The sequence below is a fragment of the Trichosporon asahii genome (genome assembly GCF_000293215.1).
Source record: "Trichosporon asahii var. asahii CBS 2479 unplaced genomic scaffold scaffold00048, whole genome shotgun sequence".
NCBI classification, from domain to species: Eukaryota; Fungi; Basidiomycota; class Tremellomycetes; order Trichosporonales; family Trichosporonaceae; genus Trichosporon; species Trichosporon asahii.
In genome coordinates, this window is record NW_014040876.1 from 80,200 (window position 1) to 101,259 (window position 21,060).

The 21,060-nt window shown below is 58.5% G+C and overlaps 7 protein-coding genes across 7 annotated transcripts; 4 read left to right on the plus strand and 3 right to left on the minus strand.

Annotated features, from left to right (window-relative positions):
- Positions 1–775: 775 nt before the first annotated feature.
- On the plus strand, positions 776–4,018 carry A1Q1_01108 (cytochrome P450; the record flags this gene model as incomplete). The annotated part of the gene is made up of 1 exon (XM_014325389.1): positions 776–4,018. One exon carries the CDS (start codon positions 776–778, stop codon positions 4,016–4,018), a length of 3,243 nt encoding a protein of 1,080 aa, XP_014180864.1.
- A 659-nt stretch (positions 4,019–4,677) lies between these two features.
- Positions 4,678–5,151, plus strand: A1Q1_01109 (uncharacterized protein; the record flags this gene model as incomplete). The annotated part of the gene is made up of 1 exon (XM_014325390.1): positions 4,678–5,151. One exon carries the CDS (start codon positions 4,678–4,680, stop codon positions 5,149–5,151), a length of 474 nt encoding a protein of 157 aa, XP_014180865.1.
- Positions 5,152–5,502: 351 nt separating this feature from the next.
- A1Q1_01110 (uncharacterized protein) lies at positions 5,503–11,067 on the plus strand (the record flags this gene model as incomplete). The annotated part of the gene is made up of 14 exons (XM_014325391.1): positions 5,503–5,703; positions 5,751–6,285; positions 6,357–6,517; positions 6,565–6,749; positions 6,797–7,054; positions 7,107–7,338; positions 7,395–7,658; positions 7,701–7,877; positions 7,959–8,149; positions 8,573–8,791; positions 8,848–10,020; positions 10,080–10,330; positions 10,386–10,553; positions 10,616–11,067. The coding sequence occupies 14 exons, from the start codon at positions 5,503–5,505 to the stop codon at positions 11,065–11,067; spliced, it is 4,467 nt and encodes a 1,488-aa protein (XP_014180866.1).
- Positions 11,068–11,083: 16 nt separating this feature from the next.
- A1Q1_01111 (uncharacterized protein) lies at positions 11,084–12,130 on the minus strand (the record flags this gene model as incomplete). The annotated part of the gene is made up of 1 exon (XM_014325392.1): positions 11,084–12,130. One exon carries the CDS (start codon positions 12,128–12,130, stop codon positions 11,084–11,086), a length of 1,047 nt encoding a protein of 348 aa, XP_014180867.1.
- Positions 12,131–12,981: 851 nt separating this feature from the next.
- A1Q1_01112 (uncharacterized protein) lies at positions 12,982–14,145 on the minus strand (the record flags this gene model as incomplete). The annotated part of the gene is made up of 4 exons (XM_014325393.1): positions 12,982–13,196; positions 13,264–13,451; positions 13,513–14,093; positions 14,140–14,145. 4 exons carry the CDS (start codon positions 14,143–14,145, stop codon positions 12,982–12,984), a joined length of 990 nt encoding a protein of 329 aa, XP_014180868.1.
- Positions 14,146–15,261: 1,116 nt separating this feature from the next.
- A1Q1_01113 (sugar transporter) lies at positions 15,262–16,235 on the plus strand (the record flags this gene model as incomplete). Its single annotated transcript, XM_014325394.1, has 3 exons — positions 15,262–15,616; positions 15,677–15,725; positions 15,905–16,235. The coding sequence occupies 3 exons, from the start codon at positions 15,262–15,264 to the stop codon at positions 16,233–16,235; spliced, it is 735 nt and encodes a 244-aa protein (XP_014180869.1).
- A 385-nt stretch (positions 16,236–16,620) lies between these two features.
- On the minus strand, positions 16,621–17,927 carry A1Q1_01114 (uncharacterized protein; the record flags this gene model as incomplete). The annotated part of the gene is made up of 2 exons (XM_014325395.1): positions 16,621–17,467; positions 17,659–17,927. 2 exons carry the CDS (start codon positions 17,925–17,927, stop codon positions 16,621–16,623), a joined length of 1,116 nt encoding a protein of 371 aa, XP_014180870.1.
- Positions 17,928–21,060: the final 3,133 nt, after the last annotated feature.

Below are 21,060 nucleotides of genomic sequence, written 5' to 3' on the forward strand. Positions count from 1 at the left end.
GTCCGGGGTAAGGCCAGAGGCAAAGGGTAAAAGGGATAGCCGGCTGTATCACGTGAGTATCATTCACGTGTGTGCTGGCTGAGCAGACGACTTTTTTAGCCATGCATGGTGGTGCCAAGAGACGGAGGGCTGGAAGATGAAAAATGAACCTAAAAAGCGGGGACTCGCGTCAGCAAGCGCAGTTATTCGCCACTCGGCCCGGGTGATCAGGGACAACAGTAGTGCGGGCAGGACCTGGTTCCGGTGAAGGGGAGGGGCTCATGGATCATGGAAGTGTCGTGTGTCGGACACTAGACCGAGTATCATTGACTTCATGGCTTGGCTACTGTGGAGAGCGACCTCGCAGCTGACCGACGAATGCTTTCCATGCACCGTTCAGGACCATCAACGCTGCTATCCCTCTGTTACACACTATCACTAGCCCCGTGCTAACCATCCGCCGGCCCCCGCAGCCTCCCCCGTGGAGTCTCCCTCTCTCGCTTCCAGACCATCCGAATACCGACGCCCTACACATCGTTGTGTGTGAGTGAGTGTGTGTGGATTCCAGACCGACCGGACTGCTGCGCGCAAAGAGAAGAACGCGTCCTAACCCGGCATTCCTCCGCATCGATATCGGTCTCACACGGTAAACGTTGACCGTCTCTCGCTCTTGTCCATTCCTCCCTTTCAACTACTCATATACTACGCCACCGCATGCACTCCCCTTGCTCCCACAAGCCATTGCATCCCTCCCTACACCTCGCACCGACCTGCATCTGCCGACTCTCCGTGCACTATGGGCGACGGATCGTCCCTTCCCCAAGCTGCTGCGGGGCCCACAAAGGCAGCCGCCTGCCCCGCCCTGGCCCCGACTACCTCGACACCATCGGCGACTACCTCTGTCACTGACCACGACAACAGCAAAGAGAAGGAATCGAAGGCGAAATGTCCCATCACCGGACAAGAAATCTGCCCAAACGTCAAACTCACACGCGGCAAGGACGGATACCACAATGTACCGCACCCTCCCTTCTGGCCCGTCCTGGGGTCCATTCCAAGCATCGACGTGAAGCAGACGATCAAGTCGATAACCGAATTGGCCGATACGTACGGACGCTTCTACATGATGTCCGGGGCAGGTCACGACTTCTACATCTGCGGCTCGTACGAGATCTCAAAGGTTCTTAACGATGAGTCCCGGTTCCAGAAGACGGTGCACTTGCCGCTAGAGCACCTGCGCCCCCTCGTCGGCGACGCACTCTTCACCGCCTACCCCGGCGAACCGAACTGGGACATTGCGCACCGTGTTCTGGTGCCTGTCTTTGGCCCGCTGAGTCTGAAGAAGATGCAGCCCATGATGGTCGACGTTCTCGCCCAAATGCTGATGCACTGGGAGCACACGGCCGGCACACCCTTCAGCGCCGCGGACCAGTTCACTCGCCTGACGCTGGACACGATTGCACTGTGTGGCTTCCGATTCCGCTTCAACTCCTTCCACTCGGAGAGGCTGCACCCTTTCGTCGATTCGATGGTCGCGTGCCTCTTAATGTCGGATGAGCGGTCACGCTGGCCCGCCCCGCTTCTTAAGCTTCGCTGGAACCATAACCGCAAGTACAACGCAAACGTCAAGTACATGTTTGACCTGTGCGACAAGCTCATCGCGGAGCGGAGGAAGAATCCCTACCCCGACGCAGGCGACATGCTCAACGTCATGCTGCACGATAAAGACCCGAAGACGGGCAAGCATCTCAGCGACGAAAACATTAGGATGCAGATCATCACGTTCCTGATCGCGGGACACGAGACGACTTCGGGCATGCTGAGCTTCACCATGTTCTTCCTCCTGAAGAACCTGCGCGTTCTTGCCAAGGCACGCGAGGAGGCCGACCGCCTGGTGGCCGAAGCAGGAGACAACATGCTGAACATCAATCCGTCCAAAGCTACCTACATCGACTGGGTCTTGAAGGAGTCGCTGCGTCTGCAGCCAACCGCTCCAGCGTACGCAGTTGAGCCGTTCAAGCAAGACGAGCCTCTGCCTGGCGACTTCTGCCTGCGCAAGGGCGACCACTGCTTCGTCTTCCTGCCGTTGCTTCACCGTGACCCAGCGGTGTGGGAGAAGCCTGAGGAGTTCTACCCCGAGCGCTGGGAACACCTGTCCGATCTCGATCCCGCAGCCTACCGGCCGTTCGGCAATGGTGCCCGCGCGTGTATAGGCCGCGGCTTCGCAATCATGGAGGGCATCATCTGCCTGATTATGATTCTGCACCGCTTCGACCTGAAACTGGAAGACCCGAACTATGAGCTCGTCATCAAGGAGACGTTAACCATCAAACCGGACAACATGCGCATTATCGCTACCCCAAGGCATTCCCGCTCCCAGTCGCTGCTGACTGAGCTGGCGCAGGGTTCGACCCTGGCTGCAGGTGCGCCTAAGGCGGGCGAGAAGAAGCGCCGCGCGATGAAGACGGACAATGCCTCGGGTGTGCCCATCAACATCCTCTACGGCTCGAACGCGGGCACCTGTGCAACGCTTGCGAACGAGATGGCGGAGGAAGCTTCCGCTCGTGGGCTCAAGCCCTTCGTTGGAGAGTTGGACGACACATGCGGAGATGGCATGCTGCCCTCTGACGGCGCGACGGTAGTCATCGTTCCCAGCTATGAGGGCATGCCGCCAGACAACGCCAGGTCGTTCGTCACGGCGCTCGAGACAGCAGGACCCATGCCAAACGCGAGCTTCATGGTCCTCGGTCTCGGCCATCCGGACTGGACGACGACCTTCCACCGCATTCCCAAGCTAGTCGACAAGCGTCTCGAAGAGCTCGGAGCGCAGCGCCTCATGCCCATCACGCTGGCGGATGCGTCTCAGGACGTGATGGGTGAATTCGAAGCTTTCTCTGCGTTGGTGTGGGAACAGCTCGGCGTCGCCGACGTCGAAGGGCAGACTGCCGCCGTGCTCGAAGATGTCACGGTTCTCCCTGCCTCTGCTAATTCGAACCATGCGGATGGTTTCGGGTTCGGCTCTGTCGTAGAGCAGCGCACCATCTTTCCCGCCACGGACTCCCATCCCTGGACCGTGCACACGGTCGTGAAGCTGCCCGAAGGACACGAGTACCAGGTGGGAGACTACCTGTGTGTGCTTCCCAAGAATCCCCCCGCCACTGTTGAGCGAGCCCTACGCGTCTCGGGGCTGCACCCCGACGACGTGCTGAAGTGGGGCAGCCTGACGGTGCGTGCCGCGGATCTGTTCACATCCTACGTCGAACTCGGACACACGGCTCCACGCACACTGCTGAAGGGGATGGACTACGAATCGGCTCGCGCGAGGCACTACACAGTCCTGGACCTGATGGAAGACACCCAGCTGCCGTTGGACGCGATGCTCGCAGCCCTGCCGCGGATGAAGGCGAGGCACTACTCGATCTCCTCGCCTCCGTCACCCGAGAACACGGCCACCATTACGTACACCGTGCACACGGCGAAGGGGCCCAGCGGCGAGGTTCTGGGCGTGTGCAGCAACTACCTCGCGCGCCTTCAGCCGGGAGAGAGACTGCAGTGCGCCACCAAGTCGAGCCCGGGATTCCACCTCCCTCCTCCGCAAGTGCCTATCGCCATGTTTGCCGCTGGAAGTGGAATTGCTCCCTTCATGGGCTTCATCGCGCAGCGCGCTCGTACAGGTGGCAGGATGACATTATGGTTCGGCTGCCGCTCCGCCGCGGACTTGCCATACGCCGCCGAGCTCCTCCAGTACGCCCAGAACGGTCTCGACCTGCGTCTGTGCCTCAGCCGCTCCGACGACACCTCTTTCGAAGGTCTGCCCGTTTTCCACGGGTATGTCCAGGATCGCGTCCGAGCCGAGAAGGAAGACTTCCTCGCTATGGTCGATACCGGGGCGCAGTTCTTCGTATGTGGAAGCTCGAACAGGCTGGGAAGTGGACTGAAAAAGGCACTGATTGAGGTGCTTGGCGAAAGAAGTGGGAACGGGGAGAAGGACATGGAGGCGCTTAGTAGGGGGAGGTACAAGACGGATGTGTTCCTGTAAACGGGCGAGCGACAGGGCGGGGCGGTGTGATAGTGATAATTCTTATGTAGAAATCTTCAGAAGCTTAATCGATCTTGACATGTACAGCTTTAATGTGTTGCTTGACCCAGGCTACTTGCACAGAGGCACCGCGAGGCATAGCAAAGGTACGCCTAGAGAAGACTGCTCATCAGGCATCAAGCGGGCAACGCCGCCATACTGCGATGAACCTACTCCTCAGTTGCATCGAAAGCATGTGCCCGATCCCCGACCCCTCTACGCACTCTACAACCCAGCATGAACATCTTCGGGAACCCTTGTACCCGAGGGGACAGATCTGTGGGGTAAGTCGTGCACGCCGACGCCGAGCGCGGTGTCGATCACCGTGTTTCGATCGGCAACCTCCACCTTCTTGGTTGATATCTCGTCACTGGCCGCCGAGGGTGGGAGTGGGGCTCCATACCGGTGATTCCCCGATCCGATCACACTCACTCGGGATATAAAGACGCCCACTCATCTCATTCCTCACGACCATCGACCAACTCTCCGCTCACTTATCTCGGAACTTGCTACAGCTGGTCCTCGCTCGAACTCGCACTCGCATCTCATCGCGTTCTCACTATCTCTCACTCGCCGGCTCTCTCATTAGCTCCAGGTCGCCCCTCTCGCTATCGCCTAACATGTCGTACCGTCCCAACCCCAACTCAAACGACATCCCGCACGCCCGCCCCCTCCTGCACCCCTCCGTGGTACCCTCGCTGGAGAAATGGCACCAGATGGTGGAAACGTCCGACCTCTCCGCCCTTCCCAGCATCGTGCACGCCGACGCCGTTTTCCGCTCCCCAATGGCAATCCACCCGTACGAGTCCCGCGCCGCCGTCGTGCTCGTGCTCTCCACGGTCGTCACAATCTTCAAGGACTTTACATACTACCGCACCCTCGTGTCTCCCGACGGACTCAGCGTCATTCTCGAATTCAGCGCCAATGTGAACGACAAGAAACTCAAGGGCGTCGATCTCATCCGGTTTGGCGAGGATGGACTCATCCGCGAGTTTGAGGTCATGGTCCGCCCGCTTTCGGGTCTGCAGGAGCTCGGAGGCGAGATGGGCAAGAGGCTGAGGGAGAAGCTGCCCAAGTTCAAGGGCAAGCTCTAGGTAAAGCGGCATTTCTGATGGACAACGACCAGGGGGAGGACCGAGGTGGTGTTGGAAGGACTCGAAGGCGACCAAGTCAACGTATGGGAACGGAGGGATTTCGAACTGGATAGGAGCAGCGCGTAATAGACGTACGCAAAGATCAAAGCATCTCCGTGTCGGCCCATCCAAGTTACAACCGATATCACGCCTCTACGCCTCTTGCTGACGTCTGTGACTGACCGCAATACCGTTCAGCTAGCCCTGGTGGGTTATAGTACAGCACCCTGCCATTCGAGGCTATACGCCCTGAGCCGACAATGTTCTAGGGTTCCTGTCCATGGCCCTTGTCATAAGCCGTCACCGTTTCTCATGTCCGGTGTTCTCGGCTGCCGAATGGGCGACTGCGGGTTACGCCCTTTAGGTCCTCCCTCAGATGAGATCTCTGACGATCTCGCAGGGGTCGTGGTCCAGGCCAAGGCCGCCAGCAGAGCGCTTCCTCAACCCTCGACTGAGGCGGAGCCTCGCACTGAGCCCCCCCCCCCGGTTTCTCATCGCGATGGACGTTGCACCGTGCGGAACTCCTGACGGATGTCGTGATCGGCGCATCGCCTCGGAAGGGCGCAAAGGACGGCAACAGTGGAGCTGGACATCTTCGAGAAGAGTTAGACTGCTTCGTGCTTTTGTATCTTGTCCCAGTCCCTGGTCCGGCCCGAATCCAGCCCTTGCCTGTGCCGATGTCCTTTACTGTCAACATGACCGACAGTCCTCCGGCAGTCACCGAGCCAGCTGCGTCTGTCACCCAGCCGTCAACCAACAGCTCGCAAGTGTCCCTCACCAGCACCATCCACGCCGCCATCGGTCTGCCAAACACTCACAACCCCGCGTCTCTAGCCCCATCCTACACTCGTCCTGGCACTCTCGCCTCGATCGCGCTCTCTGCTCCCTCGCACCAGATACCCTCTACTACTACGCCAAACGGAAGCCCGCGAGTGTCGTTTTCGTCCACCCCTGAACACGATCTCCCCAGACAGAGTTCCCCATCCGCCTCAACTAACAACAATCGCCCCGCCGTCCCGAACCCTCTCCCAGACAGAGAGGAAGGATCGGCGACCCCAGTTGCTGAAGTCGCAGAAACTCCCTGGGTCGCTGAAGGTAATCGATCCTCAAAATGGCTCGACATGTTCTTTGGTGATTTGACGGGTTTCCAAGACACATACTAACAGCAGATCTCTCCGTCGCAACGGCGTTGTCTCTCTTTAACGGCGCAAACTTCATGACTAGTCAACGCAAGCTTGTCAACTTCCTAACGTTTGCTCTTTGGAAGTCCTCAGGCAGCTCACCAGCTAGGTACTTCTTGCTCATCACCTCTGCGTGGCTATCACAAGTACATTTCGACGTACTTTTCGCGACAGATGACATGGTTCATCACAGTCTGAAATGTCTTCACGCCTCTATTTTCATTCTCTTAGGAGCCAGCTCCAGGAAGGGGTGGGACATATTCTACCTGTATCTTCGCAAAGACGATGTTCAAAGACAGAGCACGCAGGATGCCATGAGGACAATCGTAATTCTGTACTTCGTACAGCGCATTCTGGTATCCACGTCTTATGGCAAAGGTTCGTTCCACCTCGGATCTCCGCTCACCCACTGCTATCTACGACAGCTCGGGGCGCAGCAAGTGGAATCGTCGTCTCCTCTTTGCATCGTCCTGCCTCCATGTAATTTCAAGCATTGCGGCGTTTTTCCTGCTCATTATGATCTGGGGCTCATTACGGGCCGAGGTGTTTCTCAGCGTGCTGTACGCAGGTGTTGGTCTGGACATCGCAGTCGTGCTTGCCGTGGCTTTTCTCAGCCAGCCCGAGTCCACTTCAAGGCAGGAAACCCTTCTGGTCAAATACGGAAATCTATCAATGTTGATTCTGTATGTTCCTGCTCACCGGGATTGCCTCTTAGTTCGGAGCTGACCTATCAAGGGGAGAAGGAATCATCGTTCTAGCGACCGTTTTCCAAAAGGCCAACATATTCGGGAACAACCTTCTTCCATTACTCAACAGTGTGGTAATCTGTCTCAACATCGTTTTCCTTCTTTTCTCCAACTACAAACATATGGCTCCAGGCACACTAACTGCAGCTCAAGAGCTCATGTGGAAAGTGACTCAAACTGGCCTTCACTTCGCCAAGCTGTGTCTTCTGGAAGGCATTGCAGTAAGGATTTTCCGTGGAATATTCGCGCTGAGGATTAGAACTCCATGACAAAGCAGGCCATTCCAAGTCTATCCGAAAACAGCGCTTCCCAGATTGAGCAGCTAGTTCAGGAGTACGAAGGACCTACGACCGAGTGTAAGATCGCATCGTTCGAAGATCTGGGACTACAACCTCCTTTAGACATCTTCTGCCAAAGCCTCGGCTCACTATGGAATGACATAGGTGGCAGTTGGCCGGGAAATGTGAGCGACAGCTCTCGCCCATGGCTGCGAGGAAAGGTTTGCCAGTATACAGCCAACGCCGCCTACTCGATTTCGCAGGTGAGTGAACACTCGGTACCTCACAGTTAACTTGTGTGCAAGAGATACAACATCCCCTTGGACAACAGTGAAAGCCTCTACTACCGAACTCAACATTTGAACATTACGCTTTCGCTATCAGCGGATGACGCTGACGTCCTCTGCGGTGTGAAAGAACAGGTACTCAGCGACATGACCAACTATATCCAGCGCGGAAGCGTTTGGATCCTTTGGTCAGCGGTGAGTGCGGCAGAAATGGTGAGGCACTGACCATAGGGGTTGGTGCTGTTATTATGTGGTGGCTGTTCCTATCTGCGCAAGATGTGCACAGGCGTTGGTCCGCGAACCGTTCGTACCGTTTTGGCGTATGGTCCACTGGCCGCCACTTCAATTGGTCTGTTCATCGCCGGTGTGGTTCCCGGAACCGTCCGGAAGCTGATGAGTACCTCTGGTGGCCCAGGTCTCCCAGCAGGTATTGTTACAATCGTCTATAGTGTTTTGAACCTGTACCTGTGGGTGAGTAACTGTTGTCTGATCCTGTGCTGAAGATACAGCTCTTAGGTTGCCTGTTTGTTCGGCGCCGCCAACATTAGCACCAGCGCCCACCAGATCTGAGCGACGCCACCGTTTCCATCAAACCCGGCCTCGTTATTCTTGTTATCAGAACTTTGAGCCACAGCCTGTCGGAGTTTTTTTTTGGGGGGGGGGGGAAATCGCAGTCGTTGATCGCTCGGCCATGACCACATGCCCCTTGCCCACTTCTTGTGAGCATGACCGATATGTTGAGGAGTACTGCAAATGAACTGTGTCAATGAAGTTCCGCCCGTAATGCCATATTCTTAACTTCGAGTCAAGACGATTCTTATGGAATGGAAACTCCATTGATGCTGTGAGGGAGGCATGAGGTGACTGGGCTTGTTCATCGAAGCCCCCAGGCACCCTCGGGATCTCGGGCCGAGGAGTAGTGGCCCGGTAGTTGCCGGGTTTGGAACAGCTGCACTTCGCCCACCAACTTTCCCACTCCGTTCACTACCAAACCATGACCGTCTCCGATCCAGCAAGCAAGAGTCCCCGTCTAGTCTACTCGCAGTCGCCGCACGGTGGACCCTCATCTGCGTCGCCGAGACCTCCGCGCCCAAGACGAGCAGCCCGCGGTGAGCCGTCACGTGATCTTCGCACTGACGACAGCTTGTGATCGTTGTCGCGCCAGCAAGCTCCGTTGTCAACCTCCTCCGCACGAAGCCGAGACGAGATGTCGCAACTGTGCCCGCAACGATGTTCAGTGTCAATACTCGAACCCGCCCCCGCCACAAGCCCAGGTCGAGCAGCGACAAGACAGCGATGAACGGCTTTTGCGGCTTGAGGCGAACGTCGACAAGCTCCTGCAGATGATGGAGAGTCGGTCATCGCAGCCGGGGGTCGCACAACCGTATCTGCCAAGCCTCCCGCCTCAATCGCAGCTTGAGTCACAGCATACCTTGGGTGGTCCCGAAGCTTTGAGCTTGTTCGCTGATGTCGCCGCTTCGGCGGACGCGGTGGAATGGCTCCCGGTTGACCCGGCACCAGCCCTCTCTCCGCAAATGCAGTCCTCGCAGACATCGGTATCCCCAAACACGACCTGCTCCGAGTCTAGAAGGCAGCGTGGACTCGACGCGGTGGACGTCGCTCAAGCTCGACCTATTCCGAAGGTGGTGTCAGGCCGGCGTATGGCAGCGTTCACAGACCCAGAGGCGTACGAAGCGCCCTTCCGGCCACTGGCCTATCACCCCGAAGTCTTCCGGAATGAGGAAATCTTGTCGACACACTCGGAAGCTGACGAGGACGCCCATGCTCCACGCCGCCGCGGAGACCCCATCGATGAGGAAGTCCTTACGGAGCAGCAAGCGAGAGGGTTGTTTGACTTGTATGTGCGCACGACATTCCCCGCTGACACCAGCTTCGCCCACGAGATTGCCTTCTTCATCCCGCTATTTCAAGAGCCGCTCCATCTGTCCTTCGATTCAATCCGGAATCGCTCATCCTTCTTGTTCAGCACCATCCTAGCGATTGCAGCCAAGTACAACTCCCAGCTCACGTCCGGACAGTTGGGAGGTACTGCCCAGACTATCGACCCCGAGATCTGGCTCCAGGTCCGCGGTATGGCGATGGCGGGGTATGTCCAGGCTATCATCTCGAAAGTCCACTGCCTGGAGGATGTTCAGGCCACGGTGCTCTTGTGTGCCTGGGGTCTCCAGGATCGAGGGGCATCACCAGACCCGTGGATGATGACGGGCTCCGCGCTGCGGCTGGCTCAGCGTCTCGGCATTCAAAACGCAAGCGTCGCACTGGCTGAAAGGATGACAGAGCCCACACCACGCTTGCTCTCCAGCTGGAAGACTTATCTGTGTCTCTATGCTTTTGACCGGTTGTGAGTCAGGCAAGGTGTGCTCAAGCTGACCCCAGCTTTACTGCTGGCTTCGGTCGCCCTGAAACACAGGGCTTTGACGAAGCGGCCCTCGACACCACCATCTTGCTGGAGCAGGATGACCCAACTGCCGCTACAGTGGCCGCTTACGTCGACCTCGCTGCCATCGCCACCCGATACAGCCGCTTTGTAAATATCCGTCTGAAGTGTGACCCTGGCTCGTGCTGGGAAGAGCTCGAGGCCATCGGTGGCACGCTGGACGCATTCTCGAGCAGGTGGCTGTGGGCCCGTGAGTGTCTGTGGTTTCACACTTCTGACATACAGGTTCACCGATGGTTGGCAAGCTTGGACGGTCCGCCCTTCCCATCCGGATGATTTACAATCACCTGCGGTTATGCCTCTTCTCGATCCCGCTCAAGCCCTTGTCGCACCCCGACAGTCCTTCATTCTTACGCCGAACGCAATCGGATACGCCACAGAGAACACAGCGCTTGGCTCAATGTCTGAAGAAGGTGCGTTTGCATTGGCTCTGCCGCTGACATCTGACATCAGGTCGAGACGTGCGCGAGTGCAGTAGTGCAGGACTTTTCCGATGACTGCCGCGAGGACGCCGACACGACGATCTGGCACGCATACGACTTTGCGTTCATGGTCCTGTCACACTCTGCGGCGGTATTGCTTAGCCTGGCTACGACACGGATATGCGGCTCAGCGGACGAGTCACGGCCAGGCGTCAACCCGTCCACCGCACTGCGCTACTACGGAATGGCGATTTCCACCATGATCGAGTCGAACCGCTCAGCAAACCGCTTCCCGTGCGATATGGCTCGCAATCTCTACATGATCGTGAAGGAGACGAGCCTTGATATCACCGAGTGGATCTCGCCCACCGTCCTGGACCAGCTGAACCAAGACCACGAGGCGGCGACCACCGCCCAGGGCCCCGAGGCACTGACAGACTTCCTAGACATCGAGCAGTTCCTGCAACCGGGCTTCTTCGACGACATCAGTACTTGGCAACTGTGATGCATCATCAACTTCTCTACTTCATAGGGCTAGTCTGCTCGGCCGCGCATCCGCGCCACGGGTCATTCAGCATCGCCTGACCCTTGTCGCTCTTCCAGAAGGATCCCTCGGGACACTCAAACTTGGCGAACGCCTCATCAGTCAGCTGAGTCGAGTATCCCGGTTCCCTGGGGGCGTGGAAGTGTCCATTCGAGAACTCGGCAGGATGCGTGAAGTACTCGTGACAGTGGTCCGTGTACTCGAGAATGCTCTGCTTGCCCGAGATGGCGACGTAGTCGAAGTGGGCGATGTGGTTGCACAGCTCGGGCATGCCAGTTCCGCCAGCGTGGCAGACGACAGGCACACCGAACTTGGCCGCGAGCAGGCAGACAGCCAGGATCTCGTTGACGCCCGACAGGCGCAGGGCGTCCAGCTGCACGGCATCAAGTGCGTCGGCCTGCAGAAGCTGCTTGAACATGACACGGTTGTTGACATGCTCGCCTGTAGCGACGCCGATGCCGTGCGGCTTCAGGGCTGCACGAATCTTCGCATGGCCGAGAATGTCGTCCGGCGACGTCGGCTCCTCGATGAACCACGGGCGCAGGTCCGCCAGCTGAGGCATGTACTCGATCGCGTAGTCGATGTCCCACAACTGGTTCACATCGGTCATGATAACAGCGTCGTCGCCGGCGACCTTCCGCACCATGCCGAGACGCTTGCGATCGGTCTCGAGACCCTGTCCAACCTTGAGCTTGAAATGCTTGAATCCCGCGTCGACGGCACGCTTGATGCCCGCCTCGACCTCCTCATCGCTGAGACCCAGCCACCCGACACTCGTGTTGTAACCCGGCACAGCGCGGTCTTCGAGAGCAGCAGCTAGACGTTGGCTCTTCGTCTTCTCCTTCTCCTTCAGCATAGCCAGGGCCTGCTCGGGCGTGATCTCATCGGTGATGTATCGGAAATCAATGACGCCGACGAGCTGTTCGGGCGTCATGTCAGCCACGAGACGCCAGAGCGGCTTGCCCTCAACCTTAGCCCAGAGGTCCCAGAGAGCGTTCAGAATCGCGTTCGAGGCGAGCTGCATAACGCCGCGCTCGGGGGACATGAAGCGCGTCTGCCCACCGAGGAAGTTGCGGTGCGTCGCGGCAAAGTCGCCAACGATGGTCGAGAGTCGCCGCCCGACAAATCGGGGCGCGAGGCACCGGATGCCGGAGCAGAGCACCCTGTCCGTTAGTTGCCGAACGGGCCGCGGCGGGCCGAAAGAAGGACTCACTCGTTGCCCTGCCCGTTGCTGAAGGACCAGCCGATGCCCTCGAGTCCGGGAACGTCCGTGTGGTACACGATGTAGCCGTGGGCATTCTCGCCAGCGGTGCTGCGGTTAGACAAACTTCAGGTGGAAGTGCTCACTTCATAGGATCACTGCCGATCGCGTCGAGAGAGGTCGGGAAGCGCAGGTCACGCACGGTGTAGCCCGTAATGGTTGGGTCGGTGGGAAGCTGAGGTCAGCGTGGCATGATGTGATTGCTCACTGGGGAGATAGTCATGGTGGTATGGTGCTGTGTGGTAGTCAGACAACCGTCGCGTTGCCCACACTTATGAGCAAACACAGGGCGCCGGATAAGCCGACGATGCCGAGATACAGGCAGCGGTGGCGACATTCGGCAACTTCGGCCCGCGCCAAGCCGCCGTCAATGTGGGCACGCCTGCCCCGTCCAGTCAACATCTCGATACGGATTCCGTAGGTGAGAAGCAGGCGGTCCGTACCGTAGCCAAGACGGCACCGCGGTCTTACGACCCCGTCATCTACCGTCACCTGCCGATTTAATCATAACAGGCCAATCGATGGTCTCATGCACCCCACTCGCTGTCTATTCTAAGAGGGCTCGGAGTGGGGAAGTTAGCCATTGAACACAATCTCTGCATACGGTTTGCGAGCTACGCCTTCATAGCCTTCGCCTCCGCCCATCCTGCCTTCCGCTCGGCCAAGCTCTTCGTCATGTCTACGGCAGTGCTAACTTCAGACGTGGGAGTCATGTCCAGGGTCTTGAGAGAGCGTGAACAGTCGAACCAGTTGATTGTCGGAACAGGGGCTCCAGGTTGTCCTTTGACCGTCTTCGGGAACTCAGCGATAAGCTCAGGATGTTCGTGTACTGCATCAAGAAGCACTTGGACGTTGAAGGTTCCTGATATCAGCGAGGGTTGCAGTAGTGGACTTACGGGTAGCGATGCCGAATCTCTGGCCGCCAGCCTCGGGCAACATCATCGCCTTCACATGCACTCGAGCGACGTCGCGGACGTCACAGAGGATCCCGGCCGGTGCGATTGCATCCTCAGCCGTCTTCTCGCCGGTGAGATAGGAGTACCAGTTCGCGACGGCTGTAGTTAGCGCTACCTCCCGGGAAGTACTCACAAGTGTTCAGGCTCTCTGGAGTCGCCGCCTCGTGAATGATAGGGCCGAGGACGTACGGCGGGCAGACAGTGACGAGGTCCCAGCTGGGCTTGTTCTCTTCAACGTACTTCCACGCAGCACGCTCGGCCAACGTCTTACTGGCACGGTACCAGTGCATGCGCCATGCTTCAGTGCCCTCCTTCTCGACGGCGTCAATGGACTGCTGGTTCCAGTCGTCCTCCGTGAACGTCGCAGTTCCAGGGTCTCGGTTCTCCAGGATGGAGGCGTACGAGCTCGTGATGACCAGACGCTGAACGCGGGGCTCCTTCGACGCTGCACGGAGCACGGACTCAGTCCCCGCAACGGCGGGCTTGATGAAGTCGTCAGGCTTGGTGACATTCCAGTGGAACGGCGATGCAGTGTGCATGATCGCATCGACGTCCTTGACGGCCTCATCGAAAGCATTGGCGTTCTCAAGGTCGGACACAATCACGTATTCGAAGTCCTTCAGGCCGCGAGACGCATACATGTCCTGCATCCACTGGCCCTTGGCCGCATTGCGCGTCGTGCCGCGCACACGGTAGCCAGCTTCAAGGAGGTAGAGCGTGATCCAACTGGCGATGTAGCCACTGGCGCCGGTAACGAGGACTGGGGTCAGCTGGTCCAGTGAGTGGGCACGGACTGAGGGATCCCTTGGGAGGCACGGTCATGCTGGTGATTGTGTTGTGGAGTGACCTGAGTGAATAGGAAGGTCTCAAGTTGACGATATTAACGACTCGGAATGGCGGGATATCCGAGCCGGATAGGGTGGGCACGGGATCTCACGGCCCGACGATGCCGACATCGCGAGGGACCTTATAACCGAGCGTTCGCCGCTGAGGGCCCCCAGACAGCAATCAACATGGCCCCGCAAGAGACAACCTTTGCGCACATCGATAACAACACGCACCCATGCTGGTGGAAGGACCCGTGCTTGCGGCGCAACGTCGTCCACCTCCTCGGTATCAGCCTCTGCGTTTACTATCTCGGATGTGAGTTGCCACCTTTGATCACCGGCGTCCATTTTGATCGTCCAGGTCGTCCATCTCTTCCCTCCCATTTCTCTTGTCCTGCTGACTTCTCCAGATGACCAGAACCTCCTTAATGGCCTGCAGCCCATCAGACGGTGGCAAGAATATTTCAATCATCCCTCCAGTTCGCAGCTCGGATTGGCAACGGCCAGTATCTTCTTCCCCGCGATTGTGACCGCTTTCGTAGGTGACTGGATATCTTTGAAGTTCGGGCGACGATGGGGCATTGGCCTTGGAGCTAGCTTGATTGTGAGTAATTAGAGAAGGTTGCCGGTGCACATTAGGGCCTGAGCAGAGGTTGTGTTGGAGGAGGGCGACGGGTAGAGGGTTGTTGCATGAGCCAACTTTCGTTGGAAGACGTCTGAAGTGGAGGATCGGCTCTGGGCGGCATGTCGCGGATGGTGGAGGCTGACGTAAAGATCGTCGGCGCCTTCGTCAACGCCTTCGCCAAGGACTTCCCAAGTGAGCACTCCTCATCATGCATGTCTAACGGCAGTGTTCATCGGCTCGCGATGGATTATCGGTGCCGGAGGAGGCATCACGAAGGTGTGCGCCCCTGCTCTCCTCCACGAGATCAGCCACCCCCGCCTCCGTGCCCAGGCCGGTGCGACATACTATGCCTTTGCCTACGTTGGTGGAGTGTTCGCGGCCTGGATCTGCTTTGGCGGCCTGTACATCCAGAGCAGTTGGTCATGGCGCTTCCCTACTCTCTTCCAGCTCGCGGGCCCAGTCGTCGTCATTGCGATGCTGTTCGACATGCCCGAGAGCCCTCGCTGGCTCATAAAGCAGGGCCGCGTGGACGATGCGCACCGCGTGCTGGCCAAGCACCACGCCAACGGCGACATGGACGACCCCCTCGTCCTGCACGAGATGCAGGAGATCCGCGCCGCCCTCGAGGCCGAGAAGGAGCAGCAGCAGACGTCGTACCTCGACTTCTTCAAGACGCCGGCCAACCGCCGCCGCCTCTTCGTCATCCTCGTCATCTCGGTCGGCACCAACTGGGTCGGCAACGGTGTCGTGTCGTACTACCTCTCGCCCATTCTCAAGCTTGTCGGCATCACCAAGCCCGTTGAGGTTAGCGCTATCAACGGCTGCCTCGCGCTTTGGAACTGTGAGTGAGGTATGGAGGCAGGGGCTGACGTTAGTGTTCATTTCGACGACTTTTGCGCAGTTTGTCGACCGTATCGGCCGCCGACCGCTGTGGCTGACCTCCACCGGAGGTATGCTGCTCACGTACTGCGTCATCACCGCGCTCTCCGCCACCTTCGCGAACACGCAGAAGGGTCCGATCGGTGTCGCAGTGATTCCCTTCCTCTTCGTATGTCACTTCACACTTCTATCACTGACAGCAGATCTTCTTCGCATTCTACTGCATCGCCTGGACAATCCAGTGCTACAGCTACACGACCGAGATCCTGCCCTACTCGCTCCGCACCCGCGGCCTGGGCATCTTCGTCGCGGTGCAGAACGCTGCTCTCGCGTTCAATACGTACGTGAACCCTATTGCGCTCTCGGCCATCGGGTGGAAGTACTACACCGTCTTCATCGCCACGACGGCCGTCATCTTTGTCATCATTTGGTTCTTCTTCCCTGAGATCAAGGGTCTCACACTCGACGAGATCTCGCACGTGTTCGACAAGGGCCGCGGCGCCGTCGAGGAGCTCAATGCCTATGCTGGCTCCGTGCACGAGGACAATGGCAAGGAGGACGAGGCGTACGACCGCAAGTAGGCTATTGTTGGTTTCACGTTTCAAGTTAGTCTTGGGAAAGCGATAAGAAACAGATCTGTTAGGGGTGTATAATAGCGGCTCAATGGGAAAGTTGTGAAATGCGATTAAAGTGCCACTGATTCCGCACTTTCCGCACAATGCGACATACTGCGTGTCTTGTCGGGTGCATGCCGATCCCGACGGCGTCGGGGACCGATCCGCCTTTGCATCCTGCACAGCATGCCGCCGCCTCGGTGACATGTGCTCATTCCATGCCGAGAACCCAACTCAGCCACACCACTATCCGACACTAGCGGGTGTACGACGTCCAAATGACTGATAAACTGCATAGTTGTTTCCCTGAATTGTTTAGTCTACATTGTCGTTGCGTGCGTCCCGCGCGATCCTACACCTGGACCTGGTCGAGGAGGATCGAGTCGAGCTGCTGCACCGCAGGCCCGAGGTTCCAGAACGCTCCCGTTGGCGCGGTCTCGAGGCTGGGCAGGGCCTCCTGGGCACTCCTCATGCCCATGTCGGCGGCAAAGTGCACAATGCCGTAGGCCGCGAAACGCTTCATGTGGAGCTCCTCGTGTGGCCACTCACCGCCCTTGGCTGCTGGGATAATGTACTCGACCGCCTTGGGGATGGACTCGCCGTTCGGGCCAGTGTAGCCCCAGAGGTCGACGCCGACGCGCTGTCCAATCGCGACCATACGCAGCCAAGCGACAAGAGTGAACGTAGAGTAGTGATAGGAGGTGGGGCGAACGATCTCCTGGGGTTGGGAGCCGTCTGCGGCGATGCGCTGCGGAATAAGGTCGCGCTGAGCCTCGAGCTGAGAACGAGCCGTGCCGATGTCGCCGAGCCAGGCCGCAATCGCCGCAATCTGCATAGCAGCGAACGTTCCATGGTTGTTCTTCGCTGCAAGCTCCTCCTTGCCGAAGTTAGAGTTCTTGAGCCAATCGAGGTACTGTCGGTTCCAATTTTTGAACGCCTCGCTGTCGGCATCGCTCCAGGCGTCATCGTGGGTGATATCCAGCAGCGCTACAGCGTCAATAACGTCTGTATACTGCTGTGCGAAGTCAATTATCCCAATGCTACGACCAGTGTTCTTGCATTTCACAATTTGCGAATGAAGAAGATGAGGAGTCATCTTGGTTTTCTCGTCGATGAACCAGGTGCGGAGGACCTCGCCACACTTCTTCCGGTACTCGGGCTTGTCCGTGTGCCACCACGCGAGGGAGAGGAAGTACACGCTGTTCATCATCTCAAAGCCGTCGCGGCGGTCGGTATAGTTGTCGACTTCGGGGTTGCGAATGCCATCGCGCTGGACGTAAGGACACGTCTCGGTCTTGGAGGGGTCGTTCCAGTTGGCGGGCCACCAGTATGGTGCCTGCGAGGCGTAGTCGTTGCTTACGTCAGCGAGCCCTCCACAGAGAGTGCTTACCGAGTGCCATCGGGGACGTCCATCGTCTTGGAAGTGACCGTCCAGGGGCCCTTGGAAAGGTACGGGTCGGCGTGGGAGAGGAGCTCGTGCAGCTCGCCGTCGTGGCGGCCCTTGGACACCTCGCGCGCCGTCTTGACCATGCGCTTCGGCTCAAAGACGGAAGTGCCGGGGCGGGGGCGCTGCAGGGGTCGGCCGGCGTGGGGCGGCGGCGCGGCCTCGGCCGAGTACAGCAGGCCGAGTGTCGAGAGGAGAAGGAGTGGTAAGCGCATGCTGGGATGGGTCGAGCGGGAAAAGTTGAACGTTGCTGGATCGCCTGGGTCGTTTTATAGACGGGCAAGCGAAGCGAGCACGGACAAAGAAGAGGAGCAAAGATGCGAGAAAGAGCGCATTGTGCTCTAATGGTGGTGCAGCGGCGTGCACCGGGCCGCGGTGTCCATTCCGTCCAGACACGGTCGGGCAATCCTCGTGATCCGCGCTAGTGGCCTCGCCCTCTCTCTCGCCCCCGATCACGCACTAAGAGTCCAGCCTCGGACGCGGTCTCGGAGCGATGTGACGAGGGAGTAACTCCCCTTCAGTCTGTGCGTCAGCTGACGCATGGCGGGCATTCATCCCTTTGTACTGCTTACCTTACGGCTGGGTGTTTCGCAGTGCAGCAGCGCGATGCAAGCACCGGCGCAACGGCGGTGCGGCGGAGCGGCCGGGCCTGTCCGGGCCGGCCATCACGAAACGCAGGAAATAGCGCAGACGTGTGTGATTCAAGCCACCGGGTTTTCTTTCATTAATCTTCGGACCCTGGGACAGGAAATTAGCTGGAAGTACTCAGATCGAGATTGCTCGTCCTGCGCGCGATGCGAGGTGGTCGACTGAGTGACGAGCAGGGACTGCATGGTGAATACTCGCTTCCAGCCGTCGCAACTCCCAGATTCACGCGCACAAGAGTGTAGAATGAGAGGAGCCGGGGAGCGAGGGATGCGGAAAACGCAAGAGAGATTCGGACGAGGCCCTGGATGCGAGGCCCCAGAGATTGGAACCAGGCACGGGACCACTGGAATGGGTCAAAACCCTATCTTCTCCTGGCGTCACTGCATGTTGCATTAAAGGTTAGCTCTCCGCACTGCTTGCGGCCTCGCTCTGGACGCCGAAGCCCGTCGCCGCTCGCCGTGACTGACGAAAGAACGTTCGGAACACAGTCACGGGGGTACGCAGCTTTTCCGTCAGCGGCCGCATCGAAACAGTCAAGACGTGACCACAGGCACGCTCGCGTCCTTGCTCGCTTGGCTGTCTCTTCCCCCGCCCCAAGCGCCGACGACCAGCCCTCTCGCGCTCTTCCCAGCACCCAGCTTCATCTCTCCTCTCACCCGCTTCCATCCCGACACCGGTGGAGAAGCGAATTCGCAACCTCATTTCGGAGCAGAGGATGAATGCGAACTGTAAACCTTGTCCGAATAGTCGTGGCCATTCGGACCTGGCGGGCGAAGCGCAGTGGGGCCGAACTCTCGTTGAATTCGGGCACTGCTTGAGCTGCTCAAGCATAGAGCCAGGGCGAGCCAAGGCGATGTTCGCGAAGTGCGCACGCCGGAGTACAGTCACCGTTGGCCGTGGTCCGGTTCCGGTCAGCTGTGCAACGGGCGAACTTCCATTCACTTAGGTGGCGAAGTCCCAGAGCCGTGGATACTCTGCGAAGGGAAGCAAGTGGGGGTTTTGTCCTCATGTCACATTGAGCATGTTAGCAGCGGCCCGGCTGTTCCGGCAGGGCACACGACGAGGTCATGCGACCTCCCCGTCGACGTTGACCCCTGCATTGCCAGTATTGCCCCTCCGTGTGTCGGAAAATGCCGAGACTGCTGTCCGCTGGATGGACATCGGCGTCTTGGCGACGAGGAGAGCGGATATGCGGCCCGGTGCCCGCCGCACCCGTAGCGTGCGCTATCAGCGGCCCGGCGGATCCGACCCACTCATATATTGTGATACTTGGGAGAGTCACGCGACTTGCGGTCTCGGAGCTTGCCCAACGATTAGATGTAGGTGCGGCCTCGCGGTTGCGGGATGCAGGACGCAGGGACGGGCAGAGAGGCAAGCGGGCAAGCGATGATAAGCCGAGGTTGAACCGGGGGCTGTTCACGCGGTGGAGGTGGAGGGGCGATGGCAGTAAAGGCTGTGTACGAGAGATCTCAATGCTGGATCTTGTCACCACTCCGCCGTCGTATAGTGAACGCCAAAGCCGTAGTTGGATGCAGGACAGCGAAGCCCAATGGATCCGGCGACAAGGGGACCGATGTTGGAGCTTCTGCGAGATTAGGCTCAGACATCGTCAGCTGGTTGCGTAAGCTCTTTTCGTCCGACGTCTAGTGAGCTACGAGAAAATCCAGGACGATGGTTTAGCGACCGCTTGCGACGGGTGCCTCGCCCCGAAGATGCCGTCCCGTGGTGAAGAACGAGTAGCGGTATTAATCTTCTGCAGTCAATAGACCTTTGTGTAGCTGGGAGTGGGGGCGGACGGGTGTGAAGCAGATAGCGAGAGCCTGCAATAGGTGCCCCGGTTAGAGAGGAGGCTGCCAGCATTTCCCTCTTTGAAAGTCTCCATGAAGGGGTCAGACGCAACATGTTGACTGGTAAGTCGAGGTGAACGGAACTCAGAATGCTTGGGATAATCGTCATCTCGCAGAATCGCTTCTGGGGGGAGGTTGATGAGGTGTCGTGGAGGGGTGGGACTCGAATGGTGTGAAGAGTGGTGAAATGTGAGCGTCGCATTGTCTGTCAACGATCAACGAGCGGCAACCATGCCTTGGCCCGCTGACGGCAAGTTTCAGCATAGCGTGGCTGCAAGAACCCCCGATCCAGACCCTCAAGCAAGCATGATAAGCATGCCCCTTATGCCTGTTTCCCCCATGCATACGCCTCGTACGCATGTTTGATGCGCACTGATCGCTGTCCACGAGCCACTTCACCCACCAAAACCCTCAAAGCCTGGGCTTTGGGGTGTGTGCGGCGTTGACGACGGTGCATTCTGACTCTTAGTGGCTCAGCGATCAGCAAATTCCAACACTCCTTACAAGGCCAAGGGCAGGCGCTCTGCCTACGTCTGCACGTCTGCATTGTGACATGGCGGCCCCCGGTGCAACGCTTTGATCCCCAGAATGTGCACCTGACATCTGCGGCCACCTTACTCCTCAGGTGCGCACAGCCGCCCACGCGCCCGCGCCCGCGCCCGCGCGCCCCTTCCTCACCGCGCACATCTTGTACATCTTGTACACTATACACCGCAGTCTCGCCAGCGTACAGCTAAACAAGCACACAAATACACGATCTGCGCGCTGCGCACCGCCCTCCCTCCCTTGCCCTCACGCCCCCAGCATGCCCAGCACAGAGACATAAGTACGCCTCCTCCCCTCCTCCCCTCCT